General features: G+C 27.7%; 1 protein-coding gene across 1 annotated transcript in view; it reads right to left on the bottom strand.

The window, feature by feature from the left end:
- Positions 1 to 19,375, bottom strand: part of LOC116773522 (cell adhesion molecule Dscam2-like) — an 84,701-nt gene extending 65,326 nt beyond the window's left edge. The window contains exons 1-2 of the mRNA XM_061528675.1: positions 19,327 to 19,375; positions 12,912 to 12,940 (exon numbers count right to left, since the gene is read on the bottom strand). Coding sequence (XP_061384659.1) covers positions 12,912 to 12,940; positions 19,327 to 19,337 — 40 coding nt within the window. The 5' untranslated portion in view covers positions 19,338 to 19,375. The remainder of the gene's footprint in view (positions 1 to 12,911; positions 12,941 to 19,326) is intronic.
- Between the last annotated feature and the right edge of the window lie 2,781 nt (positions 19,376 to 22,156).

Raw genomic sequence — 22,156 nt, 5'->3', positions numbered from 1 at the left:
TTTTTTCACATCACTACAAAAACAAATAGTTGACATAACTTTGACATAGTTTGACTTTAAAACTACGTTCCTAATATATTTAAAAAAATGTTGTTGTAAGCTGTAGTTATTATTAAATTTATAATAATATAAATCGTTATTAAGGTAAATAAAATATATATAAGGTTGTATAGTAAAATGTACGCCATTCCAAAGTTACATCAGCCATTCGTTCACGATCTGTCAGATATGCAATCTCTGGCCGACTGGACTGTAAATAGTTTCGATAATTGGAGATAAATGATAAAATAAATTGAAAGATACCAACAGTAGTTCTCTGCTTTATTATTAAGTATAACTACTGTATACATTAATTGTATAGTATAACAGTATCGTGTTTAGATTACGGTAGTATAAAATATAAATCATCTGTGTTATGTTTACTCTGCAGACTAAAGTTCTACTCCAAAGATTACAAATTTGTATTTGTTATTTATTTACGAAACCAAGGTATTAAACTTTCGTAATTACTAAATCACCAGTGGTTTCCTAAGTTAGACAAGCTGCTATTTCTGTCCGTTGGAAGTTTTGAATATTATTATTTTTTTTAGTAATATATAGTATTATAGTATATTTAATCTAAATAAAATAAAACCATATTTATCATTTACGGTGCACTTTAGATGAAATAATTGCAGAAAAGCAAATTGTATTACGAAAAGTAATAGGACCTCAATAAGTACCATGGCTGAATAGGTAGGATCTTTGCTTTGAACGGCAAAAAATTTAAATGAATGTGTCAAATTTAATTTTTTTTTAATACCATATGTGTATTTTCTATTGATATGAATAATAAAAAAAGGTTTGTTTATTTTGTAGTCATAATGATTTTTTATATTTATTTATTAGTATAATTAAATGAAATTTAAATAAGTATTTATATTTTAAGGCAACAGTTCGATTCCATATGTTCTAATTTAAAATTAAATTACATTATTCCTTTATGTTAATTTAGTTATGAATTTGTTTCCGTTATGTATTTTATACATGTCCATTTTCTCGCAACCATAATATATTTGAACAATGTTTTACACTTTCAATAATGTATAATAAAAATAATGGGACCTCCTACTACTACTAATTTAAAATTATAATGATGCTTTCGAATAGTTAATATTATAGTATTAGAATATTTTTTTTTTTACTGGGAAAATGTATATATAAAATATTAAAACACATGTACCAAATATGTAGAGGTTCTAATTTAGGGTGAAAACAGAATCCTCAGCATTCTTATTATTAATTTTAAAATATTATTAATAAAAATAATCAAAAATCTTCTTTTAGAGATAAAGTTTTGGAAAATAATAGGTACATTAAATGTTAAATTTTTGTTTCGAGAATATAATTTCTTAAATTAATTTATTAGAAAGCTTGTGCGCTTGACTTATTTAAACTCGTTAAAATTCTTTATTTCCTATAATAATAAATTATAAGACAGATATACCTATTATTATTAAATTTACTAACATCACAAATATGATATGAGGGTAGTTGAAATTTTTAAGAAGTTGTCAAAGTTAAATGTTAGTTAGTTTTAATTGATACTTTTTAATTTAATGAGAATAATTATAGTCGTGTATCAAAATACAGTCATTGCCAGGATACTGTGGCTAGTCACGACAGAGGCTTTGAAAGGATAGTGGTAGTTATAGTGTTGCTATGTGTGTGTATTTGTTATGTGTTAAGTATACAGGCCACCTGATAATTTTCTCATAATATTGTGGAGCATTCGTTTTGCAAGGTACAGTCTCAGTTTATTTACTATATATATTTAACTTATTCATCATTAAAATATGCTTACGGTAGTTAGGTTTAAACCAAGTCCTGGACACTGTCTTGTTAAGTAAGTTTAAAGTTGTTGGAAAGAATAAAATTAATAAGTTTCTTATTATTTCAGTTTCTTCAGTGACAACAGGAGGTAAGAACACAAACTTTTACCGTGACTGTTAACGTTTAATTGAAATTAATTTATTTTAGTTTACTTTGTTATTCTTTTATCTGATACAGCGTTCTATTTGACGTATTAATTTTAAAATATACGGATTGAATTGTAAACGTTGCGTATAATTTGATATCCAAAATATCAAATAGTCTTTAATTTTAATTATGAATATATTATTTCTGTGGCATAAAATCGCTTCGGTATTTTTTAACTGACATGTGTTGCGTTTACAATAATAATGCTATATGTTTTATCGTGACGTTCTGACGTTATCCGCGTATTTCATCAGTTTCCTGTGAAAGAGTAACTTTAACATCGATATACATCGTAAATAAAAGAAATATTATATTAATATAAATTATTAATACGAAACTCATAACTTTGGAATTTCTATATAGTGTAAATTTTAAAGTTTAAAAGTAAAAACAGAACTTTAAAAGACTTGTTTTTTAATAACATCTATATGTTCTGTAACATTGACATATTCTTGTTTAAACTTCCACAAGTAATTGATTATTATTTGCACTCAATACAAGCGTGATCTCCCAAGTACTGATCGTGTGGGGATAGTTCAAAATAGTAACATCTTAGAAGGGATAAGTTATAAAATAATCTTGTAAATTGTGAAGCAATCGCGTTAATTTATTAATATAAGTATGCAATGAAATTGAGATCTGCTTTTCATAAAATCATTCATTATTCGATTGCCAATTTTAATTACACATTAGCGAACATATTAGAATTGGAAAATGACGACGTGGTACCACTTGGACTTATTGAGCTCTATGCCTACGAAAATTGTTAGAAATTTTTTAATGATTCTTTAATTATGACTACCTATTTGATCCAAAATAAGTGTATATGTTATATATATATAAAAGAAAGTCGTGTTGGTTACACTATTTGTAACTCAAGAACGGCTGTACGGGTTTGCGGGAAATTTGTAGGGAGGTAGGTTGGAACCAGGAGACGGACATAGGATACTTTTGAATTTGTTCCACCAAAGAAAAATTAGCTAATAAAATCCAAAATCTGTTTCTTTACTGCCTCTAAATTGAAACTCTTCGCCTGGTCAGCTATACATTTTTAATTATGGAATTAACGCAGACAAAGTTGCCGTTAAAAGCTAGTGTTGTATTTATATAAACGTAGTCCGAACCTTTATTCAATAATGTATTACTTAGTGACTTTCCTGATAAAAAATCTGTATCGTATCTTCAAAGCGACTGTTTTTATCTGTTGTAATTGTATTTGAAGTCAAAATGTACTTGTGTAACAATTCTGTTGAGTTTATCTTATTATGTAAACCGTCTTATACGTCTTTTATTCTAGTTAAACTTTGGCCAACTATAAATTGGACTAAAAACTATCTTTTCATGAGCCTATTAAATTTAGTGTATAGAATAATTATAGCTATCATTAAACAAAGAGAACCAATCGATGGGCTCCATAATATATTTTTATGAATAGTAATGAAATTATTGATTTTTCATAGTATGGGGATATGTATGATATTTATGCAGTTTCCATTTTTAATTAAATCTCTGATTAATTTTATTTGATTAAATAAATTATTTGTACAATTATATTAATTAGCTTAAAACAGTTTATATTTTACCGGGCTTATATAAGTTTTATTGAGTTTTGAGTTACGTTCATTCAAACCACATACGATGTTTTTAAATTGTTTCTTCATATTAAGTCATATGTGACTCATCTCATTATCATTCTCAGTCAGTTCTGAACAAAATTATTAGTATGTATTCTATTATTTATTTTTAACGTAATGATTCAGTCCTTAACAATTGACTTCCGAATTACTCTTCTCTCTTTAAAATATATTCCTTTGCCCCTGATTTTGGGTATCTAAGTTACTGACACATTTAATTAAGTTCATGTAAAAACCATTAAACATTTTTATTTGTTTTACATTTTTTTCATTAAAATAAAAAATATATACGCAAATGAACTCTGTATACCTAATTAATCTCATCTTAATCGTATATAAATGCAATATTTTTATTTTGATTTTAAAGTAATATACTTAACAGCAAAGCTATTCGTATTTTATACAATAAATAATTGTTATACTTCTAAATTTAATACACATTTTGATATTACAGTTATGACATATGATTTTTTTGTTTTAGTAATCGCGTTTCTACGTAGTTTTACTAGAATAGGCATAAAAATGATCTTATCCACATCAGAAATTCATCCCGCATCTGGGCATTTCCCCTCGAGATCATAATACAAGTTGCTTCATGACAGAACATTATGTTAAAAGGATAACAGTGATATAGGAGTCAGATAAGAAAGATAACTAGATTTAGCAATTAACAATAAAGTTACAATCCCAGGGGATGAGAAACTCGATCTGTTTAAACTGTTCATTGATAGCGTTTTCCTTATCAGACATTATATACCATTCAATTTGCTATAACCTGTATTAAAAGAGGAACCGTTATAAAACGTTTGTTCTATTAATGTGAAAATGTTAGCAATATGTTGGGATACGTTACCGTGAAACCAATCCGAGAATTCGGATTGAATAAAAATCATACCAATCTCCTGAGAAACATAAATACACACTCAAGTGAAAGGTTTCGTCAATAGGAATAGATAAAAAATTTACATTGATTTGTCCGGTTCACTTATTATTAGAATGTTTAAAAAAATTCTGTACTTTTTACCAGCGTTTTGTAAAGCAAACAAATTGAATTGAACCTCCTATTACTTAAAACTGTAGCCATATTGTAAGGCCTTTTTCTTTAACTTTAAGCTTGACAAATGTAGAACAAAACATTCCTTAATTGTTTCTTCTTTGACGTTTTTTAAAGTTTAAGATCAAAATGAAGAGATTTTTTTATTGTTTAGTAAAAGGTTTTATTATATCGTCTTAAATATAAAGATTAACTATTACTAGTAAAATAAAAAAATAACAGAAGACAACAAGAAAAATATTATGTTATGGCTTCTTTTATGTTTTCAATTTTGAAAATTAACGGTTGCAAAGTATCTGAAAATAAGCTAATATTGCAATTTTATAAATCAATTCGCTGCACTCTCAAGTCTAGTCTAGTTTTTCCTTTGGGAAATAAACCACTCTGCTGATTCAATAGCGTTTTAGAATGTTAAGTGACGTATTATTCATTGTGATCAAATCATGATTTATTTTATTAGGATAAACATATCATGACTGAAAATAAATTTACTATTTAGTTTTAAAAGAATATAACATATATATACATATAAAAACTACCATATATATACATATTTAGTATAAAAACCCGCATTTTCCACAATCTCTTTAAATTTTTTTCAATTAGTAGCAAACAGAACGTACGTCTTTTTTTAATAAAATTTTAGCAATTCTTTAAATTATTCTATGATTAATTTTATTGTGTTATTCAATAAAACGAAAAAAACACATTATAATAACGTCAGATTATATGTTGAGTGATGGTGCATCTGAATTTACTTAATAAAATGATACATCCATAAATTAAAATTTATAAATAAAAGAACTTTATAATTTATTAATTAATAAAATAGCGGTTTTTATCCTAAAGTTCAATAATAATGATAAACTTTGGTTTGCTATTTAACCTGATCTTGGCTATTCTGTTTTTTGTTAAAATTTGTATATACACCATCTATTGTGATGGAGGACATTACACGCCATCGTAACAATATGGAAATACGTTGTTTCTATTTAGAATATTTAGAAGAATAGCTTTTATAATAATAGTCCAAGATTCGAGGGCCCCCAGACCTTACTTATTTTCTGTCGGACAAAACACATATCTGCTAGTTTATATCGACGCCCCATTTTCAGGTACAAGATGCTACAGGTAAGTAAAAATTGCACTTACTTTACTTATAGTCTGAAGTCTGATATTTACTTATGTTGTAGGAAATATTGTAAACAATTTCAAATGAATACTGACAGACACCTTCTGTTGGTAGATTTTATTGCCAGATACTTTAAATAAGTTACGAACGTACGTTTTCGTCTTTTTATTTTCAATAATCTAAATACTGACTTCAGCGCCATCTGCCGGGCTGAATTCTTAATCTAACCATCTGGGATGATAACCAAAGAAGACAAAAAAAATATTCAAATCGGTTCAGCCATTTAAATTGAAAAAATATTCAAATCGATTCAGCCATTTAAGTGACATACACATGTACAGTAGAATTATTAAAATGGAAACTTAAAAGTGCTGAAGTTTTATTGGTAACGTATATCTTTGTAAAATTTTAGAGCATGTAGTAAATCCCTGAATATCCGTTGTTAAAATTGTTGTCTAACTATTCATCGGAGCTTACGTCTGAACCGGCTTAACCTATTTTGACGATACTCTTAAGCAGGTCGAGAACATCCCAAGGAGGGAGTTAAGCTTTTAATCTCATGGAGAAGATACGTAAGCTTCAAAGCAGTTTATAACATTATATCGAAACATTGACATACTTTTTTATATAGTTTTCTTAAAAATTTATGATTGGTAGAAAGAATAATCAATACAAAAAATATAGATTTATCTTTGTTATTATTATTAGCTTGAACACAAATAATGTCCTTCAAGAATATATTTAAAAAAAATGAAATATTTAAATATGTACATATATATATATATCGCAAGACGTTTTTAAGCTTGTTAAACTTTCAATACTTTCTTAAAATGTCCAGATGATTTTAAGAATACATTATTTTTTTATCTGCTATCATTGAAAAATGATGGTGTTGAAAATTTATAAAGATATTGCTAAAGTTTTGCTATCGTTCTAGAAATACTTAGTTAAACGTTATATGTATTAACAATGAGTATTTTTTATTTATATTATAAATCATAAATGTAACCAAATCGTAATACTTTGATTTAAATTTGATCTTTAATAAATATTGATTGTTCTGAGACAGCATCGCTTCAGGTTATTATTGATTTGTAACTCATGATTAAAAATTTAAATCAAAATGTTTATTTACATAAAACTACAATTTGCAATTAATAATAAACTATGTAAAATTTCATAATCAAAAGAGACCATAACGTTTGTGCGAAGAAAATGTTTTTATGATTAAAAATATATATATTAAAATAATTGTATCTTTATATTTACAACTTTTTTGATTAGAACGTAGATTAAAATCTCAAGTTTGGATTATTTTCAAAGAGCTTTAAGCCGAGATTAAACTTTGGCAGTTATTAAGTCACCAGTTGTTTTAAAGTTTGATAAGTACCGGTATTTATAACTACAAACTTGAATACGTTTTGGCTGGGGAATTGTAATTTCAAGAAGATTTCAATTTGAATGTATAAATTACGTTGAAACTAAACTAATTTCAAATAAAATTACGTTAAGGAGCTTGATTATCAAGAATATTCACAAAGCTTAGGTAAAGTTTCATGAACATAAAAAAATGAGATATTTCGAAATCAATAAATGTTAACTTGTACGTATGCATACATTTAACAAACCAAGCCATTATATGACAGGTTTAAGATCTTTGTTATATAATTTATGTATATTTGCGTTAATTTGTAATACTATAGGTTATTTTTTTTTTCTATATATGATAGGTGTGAGTATTTAAAACGTAGAAAGCTGATAAGAATTTTAACATCAATGTCTATGACAATGCTTAATGGCGTCCAGTTCAAATTTGAAAATACGACAAATTATATAATTTAGTGACAAATACTTTTATTTCGTGTTTTTAAAATAACTGCAAACTAATCGAAATTACAAAATATGCAATGAGAATAAAAGAAAATAGAGTTTTTAAGAAATTGGAAAAAAATTTTCATTCTTGGAATTAAATTTAATTTTGAGTAACTGTAAACATACGTTTTAAAAGATTATAAAGTTTAAATTTGGTTCAAATCTTTTATTTCATGTTATGACAGAAAAATTGCTATACTAGAAGTGGCCACTAAGAAACTGTCACAAGAATTTTAAAGAAAATGGCAGAATATCAATTCTCGGCAGTAATAGGAACTATTCCTGTTTTAAAAATATGGGATCAATTCTATAATACAATGGAACATTTATGTACTCAAAATAAATTGGTGAAGATCGCAATGAAAAGTGTTATTTGTGAAAATTACTTGAAATAAGCTTTTGATTTTACAGAATATCGTCAATTCATCACTGTTTTTTTCACAGCCAACACAATTTTTTATAAGTGTAAGTATGTGATAAAAAAAAAACTCTAAAAATTTTATTGATTACAAGGACATGTAATACATAAATAATGCCATAAACTATATGTCTGATGTCTTTAAAGTATTCTTTTGATTCTTTGGGATGAAATCGAAGAACCGACAAAAATTTACATTTTGCATTCTTAGCTTTAAATTTAACACGATACACTTTTGAAGCTGTCGCTGTCATACAAATTAATCCAGTTATCAACATAATATCTTTTTCATAAAGACGTCTAAGGTCTCCATATATATTTTTACGAATCCTACGAATTTAACGAGATTACTTTATAGTATGTATTTGGTTTTAGTGTTTTTTGTCTCCTTAACATCTAACACTTTCATCTCGTTTTCCTCTTTAAGTAGTAAATTAAAGTAATGGAAACTTTGGAACGAAAATAAAAAAAAAAGTATTAATTAAAATAAATACTAATATTTTTCGGATTTACTACGAAAATTTAATCATTTTACAAACTACATAATCCAGCAACCATGATCACGATTGCTGAAAAGTAACCGAAAGGTCTGGGTTATGTAGTTTTTAAAATAATAAAATGTGCGTAGTAAATCCGAAAAATATTAGTTTCATTTTAAAGTTATATATTGCCATAAAAATACACCGTTATAATTTTCGAACTGGTTGATATATAAAAGCTAGTTGTATGTTAATTAATATTTTACTTACACAGTAAGAAAGACACAGTAATTAAACAAAAATTTTATTTATAAAGACCAGACCACATTGAATGTAATAATCGATCCATTTTTATGCACAAACACGCCAGTTTTTAAATCGATATTAATTTACGTGCTTCTTTGTTTACTTGCAAAGTATTACTAACAATGTTTTGCACACTATGCTTCATTAGCAATTTGAGAAATAAGTGCTTGGGCACTTATTATGGCGACGTTGGCGTCGTGTCGGATAATTAAGTGTGTTCCAGTTAATATATTCCAGAAGTGTTGCTAATGTTTGTCTGTTGTAGCAGAATGTTATTAAGTTTCAAATTTAAAGAAGGGTTCGTTATTAACTTGGTATTGTTTCCAGATATGTTCTAGTATTAGATCTTTAAAATAAAATAAAAATAAAATTTTAGCTAGATCTTTACTTCTAATCTCTAGAAATTTTGGGGATAAGAAATAGTAGGCAACAGGAGAATGCTCCTGCTGTAATATACCATGTCTTTTATGGAGGGTCTAATGATAATGCCTACAGTTCTTTGTTGGTAGTTTTTTTTGCATCATCTGGAGTTCTGTTGGTTTTGACTGATATTTCTCTAGAGTGTCATAGACACTATCGAGGATACACTATTAGAAAGTATCGAGGCCCACTTATCTTGGCATGACTTTGCATTTATACAAAAACTTATTTTTGCAATAAGAAATGAAAAAATCAATCATGCACAGAAACACACATGTGTATATTTAATGTGAGAGGGACTGGGTAATTACTATATCGTTATAACAGAAATAACAACATTTTGGCATACTTATTAAGATATCCTTTAAAGAAAGTTTTAAACATTTTCACAGCTTTTTAAATTTCTTAAAGCTTGACCTATTGAGAATGGCGCGTTTAATTCTTTGTTCTAAATCTATTTGAAGCGGTAGTCTTAATGTAAAAGAAAGAAATTGATAGAGTATTTTCTTTCTGAAAATTTCAAACTTACAAAGTTAGTTATTTAATTTTAGTATCATTAATGAATTTATGTAACTTGACTATTTTTAAATTATATATAAACTTAAAATAGTATAAAACACTGGCCAAAATTGTAAAAGGATGTGGCGGATACAACCACGTGGTAAATAATGTCTTGAATGATTCAAGCTCGGGTTGACTGAATACCATATCGAGGCAGATATCCAGTACTGGACATTATATTTGTCCGATTTTGTAGCACAAATTTTATGTATATGTTATAAATTCACTTTGAAATTGTTATGATTTCACTATATATAATTTTATATGTATATAGTACTCGTACTATTCAATCCTACTTTTTTTGATATGGTAGGTAATATTAAAGAGTTTTATGCAATTGTTATTAGAAACTTCCATACCTCTGTTAATTGATACACCTAGACTTTATTTTAAATTACCACTTTTAGGCAAACACCTGTTGGTAAGTGTCATTCGCCGTCCATCGTTACTTTAAAGTGTTGACCCAGTTACGTTATAAGTGTATGAAAATTCACCAGACACTTTTATTTATTATATAAAACACTATAGTTACTTCAAGCTGATCTTTGTAAAAGGGTATAACCTAAATTGAGTGAGGCTACATACTAGTAACAATCTACTAAACACATATATGTAAGCTATATGAGTCCCAAATCTACTACTTCTGTTATTTACGTTCATTATTTTTTATTTCCAATAGGATAGGGATTGATATTATGTTGTAATCTATACACCATTTTTTTAATTCTTCAAAATATCAAGTAATATAGCAATTTTTAAAATCAATTTGCCTCAACCTCAGCAGCATTTCCTTTGGGAAATAAGCCACTTCGCTGATTCAATCGATTCCCAGATTACGAAGTAGCAAGAAATATTGCTCAAAATAATGTATATTTACAATATAACAAATTTGATTGTTTTTGCAATTATCAAATACAATTTTTGACAAGTGACTCTTGTAATAAACTAGGTAAACTGTTTGAAAATTTAAAATTTGTAACTACTTTTATAATAAAAAAAAAGTACAAGTCCTAGTTCTGAAATAACATTAACTAAGGAACTATAAACTTTTCATGTTTGTTTCTGGTAAATCTTTTTTCAATCCTAAATTAATGCAAAGGCCATAAAAATTCAAGCATATGGATATGCTTTCAATAATCAAGTGATGGTTATACGATATTCATCCAGAAAAATAGGGCAGTTCTCGTGGGACATGTGCAAACTAACCATTCCATCAGCGGAATGAAGTTTCCCACAAAAGGAATTTTGAACAGTGTCAACTTTTAAAAAGTACTTCAATATTCTGTTGAATTTTTTAAAATACTTGTTTCCACGTCTAAGTTTATTAACTGCTTAGTGTTCTGAGATAGTACGAACACTTTTGAATAGAGACAGATGGTATGGTTAAAAAATATATATTATTACTACCAAAGGATTGGATTTGATTGCGGATATCCATGAGCAACGGTCACTTTTGCCCATCAAGTAGCACCATCTGCTCGTTTGCCACCTTTTACATAAAAAAAATAACAAAATATGTTTGTAGGATGAAGTCCAGTATTCAATAAGTCTTCACGCACAATTACAAAGATATGTTAAGGTAAGTTGAGTATTTTAGTTTTAGCGGTTACACATATTTAATAAAAGTTAAATTTTCAATTACAAGTTTTATTTTTTATATTAATATTGTGAACAGTATAATTTTACGAATTTTCAATTTCAACTCAAATATTGTCTTAGTAAAACGAGATTCAAATACAAAATCTACTTGAGTGAAAATCAAAAACAAAATATAGTTATAATTTAATGCATACCATAAAATAATAGCGTGAAATAACAAACTTTAATTAAAACAACGGTGTAGAGCTTCAACCGATAAAATGCTTCTTAACTTTTGCAAATATGAAAACTTTTAGGAACAAAGCTTGAAGCGTTCTCTTTTTTTAAACTTTGGACTCAAAGGATTAGAGTTAAAGGAGTCCATTAAAGGCAGATGCAGTGTAAATGTAGACTTCAGCTAAGTCGCATTTAGTACGAACTCACATTTAGCTCGCTTTAAGTGAGTTATAAAATGTCACAAAACTCGTAGTTGGGGTGGAAGCGATAGGAAATGTTGAGAGTTTATTCTTACCAAAGTTGGAAGTTTTTACTGAGTCGTAAATACTACGTGTACTAAAAAATATTAAAAACGATGTTTTCTTTGCATTTTCTCATAACCTCCTTAAAATATTGTAGTGTTTACAAACACATGTTGTTATTAAGATTTTTTAAATCTTTTTATTTGAATGTCATCTAAGCTGTAACTTTACCTATAGTATTACGTCATGTAGAGAACGACTCCGATCTCGAAGTACGCAAAATCAAATATAACGACGTCTTGCAGACGATTGCATAGATGAGCTAAAATGATAGAAACTGATTTCGTATTGATTGCTTATATTTATTTATTAAGAAGCTCGTAAGTTCAAACGAAATTCTCATCGGCAGGCTGCAGATTATAATTTTCTTCTCTTATACTGCGAATTTGATTTCCGGTATGATAGAAGTATTATTATATTTTTAAAATGCTGTTAGTTAGTTCAAATATATATATTTTAAATATAATAAATCCTTTTATATTAGAGAGAAACAATAACAGATCGATTGTAAATAAAAGTTAGACTTGCCAGTTCATATTATAAAGATGTGGCAGTCATGTAAAGTATATATACATTGCTACTACTCTTTAAATACAGAAAAATGCTAGTTTAAAGTTTTGCTATCTAAAAGTTTATATTATATATATAGCTTTATATCTCTTTTAGATGTTGGATTTCTAAGGGCAGTGAGTGTCTCCTAGTTATAGATAAAGAATTTTTTTTGAGTGACATCGGTTTTTAATTGAAAATAATACTTGTATACAAAATTAATTCATTTCATACATAATTTTTACCTTAAGGTATTTTGAAGTAGAGATCCAGAAAATAGAAATAATTTTTCCGATTTTTTTTTTGGTTATGTATTATAGAATATAATTATTATATAAGGTTTAACTTACCATGTGTATTTTCTTTTCGGAAAAGATTCCTGCAACAGAAACAATAATTAAATATGATGTAGCACTTCTTAATAAAATTCTTACGATACTTACGAAAATCTTTAATATCATAAATAAATTTTTATCAAGCAAATATAAACGTACTTTTAACAAATAATTGAAATATGTTGGCTCTGTTGAAACTAAAACTTTAATATCATGCAAATTTTTCAACATTTTTGCTCATAATGGACTAAGTAAAGTTTCGTGTACATGATGCATAATAGTATTCATGAGAAAATTTTACTATTCATTCGTTATGAATGAATGGAATTTACTCATATAAAGTGTGACGTGCTTTTCTGTTTCATACACTGTGTTATCCTTAATTTATTCCATAATAAACTTTGTTAATATAATAAAATTTCATGTGCTTTTATAATTTTAAAAAGATTCTATTAAATTTATTATATTTTATACATATTTTGAATAAAGCAAAATACGGTCTTTAAAATTTTTATGTCATATTAATATTTTGAATCCATTATCACATATCAGAAATATAATAAAAATTAAAAATAAATAATTGTTAAAGCGTCTTATTGTAAATAAAGATTGAATTCAAAAGCTCAAAAAAGCTCAAAAACTTCAAAGATAAAATTTCATGTCGAATCGATAAGGTAAGGCAGATTGAAAAAAAAATATTGTGAAAACATCGCATCAAATTAAAATAACATCTGAATTTTATTTGTTTACTAAATGGAAGACCTAAATAAAGGGGATATAAATACATACGTTACAAAATACTTTGACGTAAGCGGCAGCAAACATTTGAAGGAGAAAATGATATATTTACTTATCAACCCCGTGTTTACAAACCCATATATCTTCAATATCTTATGCTAACTTGAGGCAAAATAATCCTTCTATCACACAGTATGGGTTACTTTGATGTGTACAGATTTGATAATTTTTGTATAATAATATGTTTGTAATTATGTTACTCGCGTTATATGAATTCAATGTGTATATACGTGATTGCACCACAATTGTTATTATTTTTGAGTTTTCATGTTTATAAATTAATATATAAAAAAAATAAACATTTTTTTTTAAATAAACACTTTTTTTTTAATTTTAAACACAGAAGACTTTAATTTTTTCTTTAAAACCAAATTTATGTGCTTTAACACTATTGAGTGCTAAAGCTATTTTTGTATTTATTTTATCCATTCACTCAATCTTTCATTCATTTATTCTTACATGTGTTTATTTATGTATTATTTATAATGTTATATTAATATTTTCGCTGTAGGTACCTACTATTTCTTGAAAATTCTCTGTAAAGATACTAAGAATATAGAATCGGATTCATATAGAAATTCTTAACGATTTATGACTACATTGATTTCCCCCCTAATGAACCTTAAAAGCACAAATGTGTATATTTGTTACAAAAACTGTTTAATAAAATAGAAAATAATTATAGCTAAACAGGTTTTTGAGCTTCTTACAAAATATTATTCTGTAATGGCTTTAGAAAAGCTGAGAATGAGTTTCTAATTTAGTCTATGTCGCGCTTTCATAAAGTCGCTAAAGACAAATTTAACTTCAGTTGGTTGGCTTATATCTAAGTTAACCACATAATGAGTGTTCCTTTAAACATAATAACCCAGGCGAATGTGTAGCTCTTTTGAAAATGGTTTTTAAAAAGATATTGATGATAACATTAAAAATTGCAATATAATATCTACCTATCCTCATCTAAATTAGTTGGACGGTTTAATTTCAGTTTGCATATCAGCTAATAGTTTGAAATTGTACATATAACGGTGTGTTGTAGGACAACATGTTTTATATAAAATAAAAGGTTTCACATCATAAGCCCGTTGGTTCTTCGATATCAAACGCTCCGAAGGAAATAACTATTTGCATCGTACTGTTATTTTATGAAGAAACATTTTATTTGATCTAGCATGAACAATATTTTAATACTCTTAATGGTTTGTTTAGAGATTTCTCATGTAAAATTTTATAAGAGTAAATTTTGCACTGATAAAATGAAAGAATATGTTTGCTGTCTTTTAACATTAAAGAATGAAATATGTAAATCGTGATTACTCACTTCCTGGTGATTATTATAAACTTCAAAAACTGAGAAAATAAAATGTGGAATTGCATTAACAAGGGAAGAAAGAGTGGAGATTCTTTTACTTTTAATATGCCAATAGCGTAGAGATTCTGTAAGCCGGTGGTATCCCTGTCGAGGTTTTATTTTGCACCAATGCACCACGGCTATATTACCATTTAATAAGATTATTTAGACACCACTGACGGACGGTGAAGGAAAAAATATTATCTATCTATCCTATGGTCTTATAATTTTAAATTATAAGATTGAATTCGCCAACCCGTCTTGAGCAAGCGTGGTGATTAATGCTCTAGCCTTCTCCATGTGAGAAGTGGCTTTTGCTCAGCAGTGGGCTCCGATAGGCTATGTAGGCAATTTGCTGTATTTTTTATAAACTATATTTGTCTCGTTTTGTGGCCATTTAATAGAAACTAAATCCATTGTGGGATAACTAATTTCCAATTTTCTTAGTTAGAGCAGAATAAATAATTTTACACACACAAATTTTAAAACTAAAAAGATATATCTGATTATTTATGGCTGGTAAAATAAGGTAGCTTTTCATTTGTTTTTTTTTAATGAGGGCACAGGACTCGTGTAAGGTTTTTTGACATTTATTAAATAAGGATCATCTCTTATAATATCTAATATTTTCCTCCTAATCAGTGTGTTTTTAGTTCAATGACTGGACATACTTATACGCAAAAAAAATATTCGCATTTGTTGTATAACAATGTTGTCAAATAATTTATTTTGTTTATCTGAGTCCTGTACTATTCTGGTTTATCTTTAGATAACATTTTAATAGATGACTACCCTGAAAATTACTTATTTAGGTATTCTAAAGTTTTGACGTATGACGTACTTTATTTTTTACAAAAATAAAGCACGCGTAGTATATTCGAAAAATATTAGTTTCATTTAATGTTATTATCATTCATTCATTTAATATTATTTAGAGTTATTATGTTGAAATTTTCTTGGTTAAATTTGTCTATTTACTAGGATTTTTTGTATTCTTATTAATGTTTAATTTGAGAAAGTAAACTTTGGAGTACACGAAACTAGAAGTTTGACAGTTTAAGGTATCCTATGTCGAAAATGTTCGTTCAATGTGAAAGATTTGCTAATAGATTACGGCGATGGATAGTTAACAAACCTTTTATACGAACCAAGCTTTTGAATATGTTTAAAAGCTTTTAATTTCGTTTACCTTTTTAATTATAACATCAAACAAATAACACTCAGGCCATTAGTCACAACATTCTTTTCTACGTAATTGTATACAGCATTTCATTCGTTTAATGTTTTGATTATTAATAATTTGAGAGCTATTATTAAAAAAACAACATTTATTTCAAACTTTGAACCTCTAATTTTCTGCCATCAGGAGAAATTGCGACGTCGTGTAATAAACATTTAGCTTGAACTCAAGTCGCTTCGGGTAACGAAGCACTTCGTGATATTACTAGCACACATCTTTAATACATCGTGTATATGATAGATGTGTGAGTAGTTCTGAGAACTTTAAAATAGTGTTTAGTTTGTGGGTGGTGGTTAATCATTAAGGAATGTAAAAAGGTACTGCAGAATATTTTACACATTTTACATGTTAATGAAGGAGGTACTATGCCTTTACATGTTTAAATTATTTTTAAATTGTTTCATCGTTTGCGTTATAAAATTTATTTCAAAGGTATTTTGCTTACTCATACTAGTTCAAGCAGCGTTTTCAAATTGTTATTAAAACTGAATCTAGGAATGAAGTTATTTTTATTAATTGTAATCTTTTTTCTTGTATACTTTTTGATAGAATATAATATTCCTTATTGTATACATTGTGTAAAATAAATATAGAATGATGCAGAAAATAAAAGTACAAAAGTTACCCTGTACAAAACCTTATCGCTGATGAGCAATTTCTTTTAGCTTACCTTTTGGTAAATGTGTGTAAATGACATTGGAGATGGAAGTAGATTGAGGTGTATTGAAAAATAAATAAAAGCAATATAATAAAACAAATGATTAGAAAAACTAGATGACGTTAAAAGTACCTTAGTATGAAGATATATAGTTTAGGGCAGAATTTGGTTGAAATAACAATCCTTTACTTTGACCTTGGAAGATGGTAGGGTAGTAATACTTCTTGACAGATATGGCAAGGAGTTCCAGAGTTGGACAGCTTTTACTATAACGGAATGTGATTAATCGGAAGAAGAATGGACATTTATATTAGCTTAAAGTTATACTCAGAACGTAAGGGTCATTCATAGGAGTCACCTACGAAAACAAATCTTTTCTTAATAAAAGAAGAAGAATCAGGAACAAAAAGAGGGAATAAAAACCGTTGAGAATATGAGTATTCCTGTAAAGTTCAATTTAGGGACACTTGATTTTAATGAGAACTTGACACGAATGTCACATTTGTGAAGACCTGGTACGAAACGGATACAAAAGTTTTGTAGGCGTTCAAGTTTATGTAGGTCTTATCACTGCCCTTTTAAGAGCCATAGGCTCTCAGCGTTATCAAGAATTGGTAAAAAGAGAATTTGTGTAATTGCAAATTCGGTGGTGTTGGGAGAAAGTTGGGCAGTCAGTATGGACTTGTTTACTAATCTGAGTTATATGATGCCATTGGCGAAAATATACGCCAAATGTTATACCAAGATTTTCTATTATTTCACTGTAAGAAATTCTGACGTTATTAAAGGTAATGTACATTGATTTATATGTTAAAGATTTCCTGGACCCTACAATAATTATGGCTTGCGTTTTGTGGGATTTATAACCTAGCCATAAGACTAGCCCAGACTACTTTCTTCTCGCCAGTCTGAGTTAGTTTTTTTCTCTGGCTTGCGGAATTGTTTACGAGAGGGTTGAGGTAGAAACCACTACCGCTTCTTGAACTATTGAGTTTGGGTTAAAATATTTTCTCAAGCAAATAAATAGTTCTTATGACATGATTCTTTCTCATACTTTATTTAAAATAGGATGTTAAGATGGTAATCGTAAAAGGTCATACCTGAATTGAAAATTAATTTAAACAGTTACATAATTAGGCTACGTTTCAAATTTCCTGCGATAGATACATAATTAATTGCTATAAAATATTATGGGTTCGGTTACTGTTGAATTCGAAAGGAGTTTTAAATAATTTACACACATAACCAATATATATGTATATTAATAAATAGGAAATTACTTTAAGGCGGTAGCTGATGTGGCAAAGAAGGACGAGCATTGTAAAGTTAGTTAGTTATTTAGTTAGAGTCTAGACTGTTTGTACAACGCCATGACGATAAGGGATTCTATCGCCACTAGCATTGGAAAGATCTGCTCGACCCAACTTGGATGACTGGACTTATTGGACGCTTCGATCTACTTTAAAATACGTATCTTTACCGCGGATAACATAAATCCTGATTGTACTCTACAATCAAACATACATATATAGTCTTAAAAGCTTCCATCACACATATATCATGGTCATATTCTACAAAATTTTACAATCATAATATTGTCTCGGGTGAAGAATTTGAGACAAATTTTGCTACAAAGACGAATATTTGTAGTGTTTTAAATAGGAAGACAAAATATGAAATACGATTAATTTTATATTCAGCTCACTTCTGTGCGAATAGAGTTCTAACTCTATTCTATTCTGTTCTTTTCTGTGATACTCTTTACTTAAAAAATATCAAGCCTAAAGATTTGTGCTTTAATATGTTAGATGTCTAAAAATAAAATTGTATGCCATTATAAAATGTTGTTGTACTACAAGCAACATTTATTAGAAAATCGAAAAGGTAACATTACTACGACAGAATTAAGTTAGTTTTGATTAATTATAAAAATAGATATGAATAAACTTTTTTAATACTTGAATCAGGTTGTGCATTAAAAATCAGTATTCAAATTTTCATTGAAACACAATAGTTTAATTCCTGTGGTGTTTATTTCGGTCGTGAAATAAAAACATTTAATTGAATTTAATATGTTAAGTGAGCTGCTACAAAAAAAAAAATGTGTTATAAATGTGGACAATAATTTTTTGAAGATAATTCAAAATGCCAATTAACTACATATGTGTATTAATATTAATGTCATCATGTGTACAAATGCTACAGTGAAATAATCTTTTGTTGATGAATCAGTCGAAAAAACGCTAGGAAAAATCAAGCAAACTGTCATAAAAATTGTTATCCGTTATAAAAACTACTCAAGCTCTAATAAAACTTAGCATTTTGGAAAAATTTTATAATTAAGCATGGTACATCATATAGCACATATATCTATATTACTTACATGAGATCCATTTGTGACTCTCTACTCGGTATGTGCCTTAATTTTTCTTTCAAACCTGTAAAAGAAAGCCTTGTCATTATATATATTCAATAATTTGTATGGGAATTTATAGCGGAACAGTCCCTATGAATTCTTTTAGCAAATTAATGAAAGCGTGAGATTGTTCTGTTGTTTTGTCAGTCTACGTTACAAACGTTTATAAGTATAATTAAAAAGTTTATTTTAATTATGACATGTAAGTAAATGTAGGTATAGACTGTTGCAGCTTTTTGTAACAAAGGCTTTAAAGAGTTTATTAAGACGAGAATTGTATCTCAGCAGGCAGAGGTACGTGTAAATATTTAGTTAACAAGTTTATTCGGCTCCAACAAACTGAAACATCGTTCGAGTTGGCAGGTAAACATCCAAACGGACTGAAATTATATAAACAAAGATATTTTAATTTGTATTTGTGTAAATTATCAAAGATTTCGATATAATAATAACAATAATAGCGGGAGTTTATTCAAGTAGCCCATATTGGACAAGAACTTTAATAGATAATTCACACCTACCGAATCGAATATACGACATAAAACAGCCCCTTGCGGAGCTGATTTTCATCTCGCACATACAAATGCTACCACCACAGCATATAAATAGTTTTATGATAATTTTTTGCATGTACATAATATAATTAAAAAAAAAATCCTCTTCCTTAATATGTCGCATTAAAATTCAATATGCCGCTTTGAATGAGTTACGTCAAAAAATATCAAAATGATGTTTGAAATAGTATATACTTGAATGATTCTAAATTGCAAGCGAGATTCAATTCAGAAGAAGCTTTAAATTCCTATCGAATCTTCGACGTAATAGCTATCCGGATAAGGACAGATGAATAGCTAGGATCCAAATAATGCGTTCAAACCATTAAACACTTTAGAATAAATGTTGGAAGGTTTAAATTGTTCAAGCAAAACTAGAGATGTTTACGTAAAAGAAATCAAAAGATATCATTTATTTGGAAGAAAGTATTTATATCCACTATTGAGCCGTTAGATTTCATTGTTATTATTGCTTGCCGATTTATTAGAGACAAAGATTAATGTTATACCTACATTGTAAATTAGAACTTTGATAAGAAATGTAAAATTATGGTAAAATTTTATAAACGTCCCTTCAAATTATATTGATTGAATTAAAAGGTAAAACTTTTATTTGATGTCATAAATTAATTCTCATATCATCCCGTTTTATATTCTTATAAGGCACTATTAATTCAAATAAAAAGTAATCAGAACATAATAATATAAAGCTTTCATTTACTTTTACCAGTTATTTATTAGTTCTATCTTGACGTATGTTATATATTTTAGTTATACACTATTATGGATCCTAAATTAGGTAAAGATATATAAATATACATAGGAGTATATAGCATGAGTATTTTTCTTTCAGGTGTCTAGCTATTTTGGACATTAAGGATTCTGTTTTAACAATTATTATTAGGGCCATAAGCCATCTCGCTCCGCAGAGACCTCTAGTGAAAATTAATTTACATTAAGTGCACCGAGCTGTTGATAATATGTTATCTACATCACCTAGTTAGCAATGTAAATATATTTGTTACAATTAGAGAAATATAATTTGAAGAATGTTTTAATTTCATTATAAACAAATAATAAGAATCTGTTTCTGTTGAAGTTTAATACATAAGAGACGTAATTTCCTGTATATCAATGTTTTATTTACTTTATGGTGAGGTTTCCACTCTTGCATCTCAATGATAATCAAACAAAAATAAATTATGTTTTTATTGAGATAATAAATTGATAAGATTTTTCTTTTTTATCGCGTTCAAACATTTAAATATATGCAAGCAAATAACAGCGTGAGATAAAATTTTAATAAATATCTTTACCATTAATCCCCTTATCCATTGTATAATTAGAATGCCTTTTATCAAATGCCAAATAAAACAGATATTGTTGTTAGTAATCCCGGTCACTGTTCCTGACAAGGGTGCGACGTTACATTACGGTCAGAAGATTATTAGACTATTTGCCTTTTTTATGCGGCCGTAAATGTAATATAAAAAAAAATGTTTACCGTAAGTATCGTATAACGATAGTTATATGGTTTTAATGTACTGATTCGGCGAACCAGAATATAAAATTAATATTTGTAAATTTGTTCAATTAATTGCTGTAATCAAATAGAATAATTTTAATTAATAAAAAAGGCAAAATTATATAGAGATAATTATGTAAGCTTATTTCTTTTAGCATGAAATGAAATATTTTCCTATCAGTAATTCATAATCTGAAATATGTTTATATCTATGTGTAAACTAAATATTTTAAACAAATTAATCCATGCTATTAAATTTTACATAAAATTTATCTTATTTCATTTAAAGAAAAATTGTATTAACGGTTGAATCTAAAAAATATCTTTTTCTTTCACTGGATATAATAAGATTTGTGGTTACTTTAATCGACCAAACTACTTAAAACTTAAAAATGTTACTACGGTTTTATAGTAACAAAAAGAAACAAATGAAATACATTAGATTAAATCGTGTTTAACGTAATGTATGAATGAAAGATGATCTATTTTTCATTTACCTTTATTTTCAATATAGAGCGGGGGTACCTTACGTTTAAAGAACGGACCATACTAATGAGTTTTGACGTGTTTGTTGACCTTGTTTTGAATTTTGTTTGCCTGCAAAGAGTATTGAATACGAGAGAAATAGGTGATAAATTGTATGCTTTGCTCTTTGTTCCTCCGAAAAAGACTGTTACAGTAATAAACCAATTGAGTTATCCTATGACAGTTGGAAAGT

The sequence above is a fragment of the Danaus plexippus genome, assembly GCF_018135715.1.
Source record: "Danaus plexippus chromosome 22 unlocalized genomic scaffold, MEX_DaPlex mxdp_27, whole genome shotgun sequence".
Classification (NCBI taxonomy): Eukaryota; Metazoa; Arthropoda; class Insecta; order Lepidoptera; family Nymphalidae; genus Danaus; species Danaus plexippus.
This window is presented reverse-complemented; position numbering and strand designations above follow the sequence as displayed.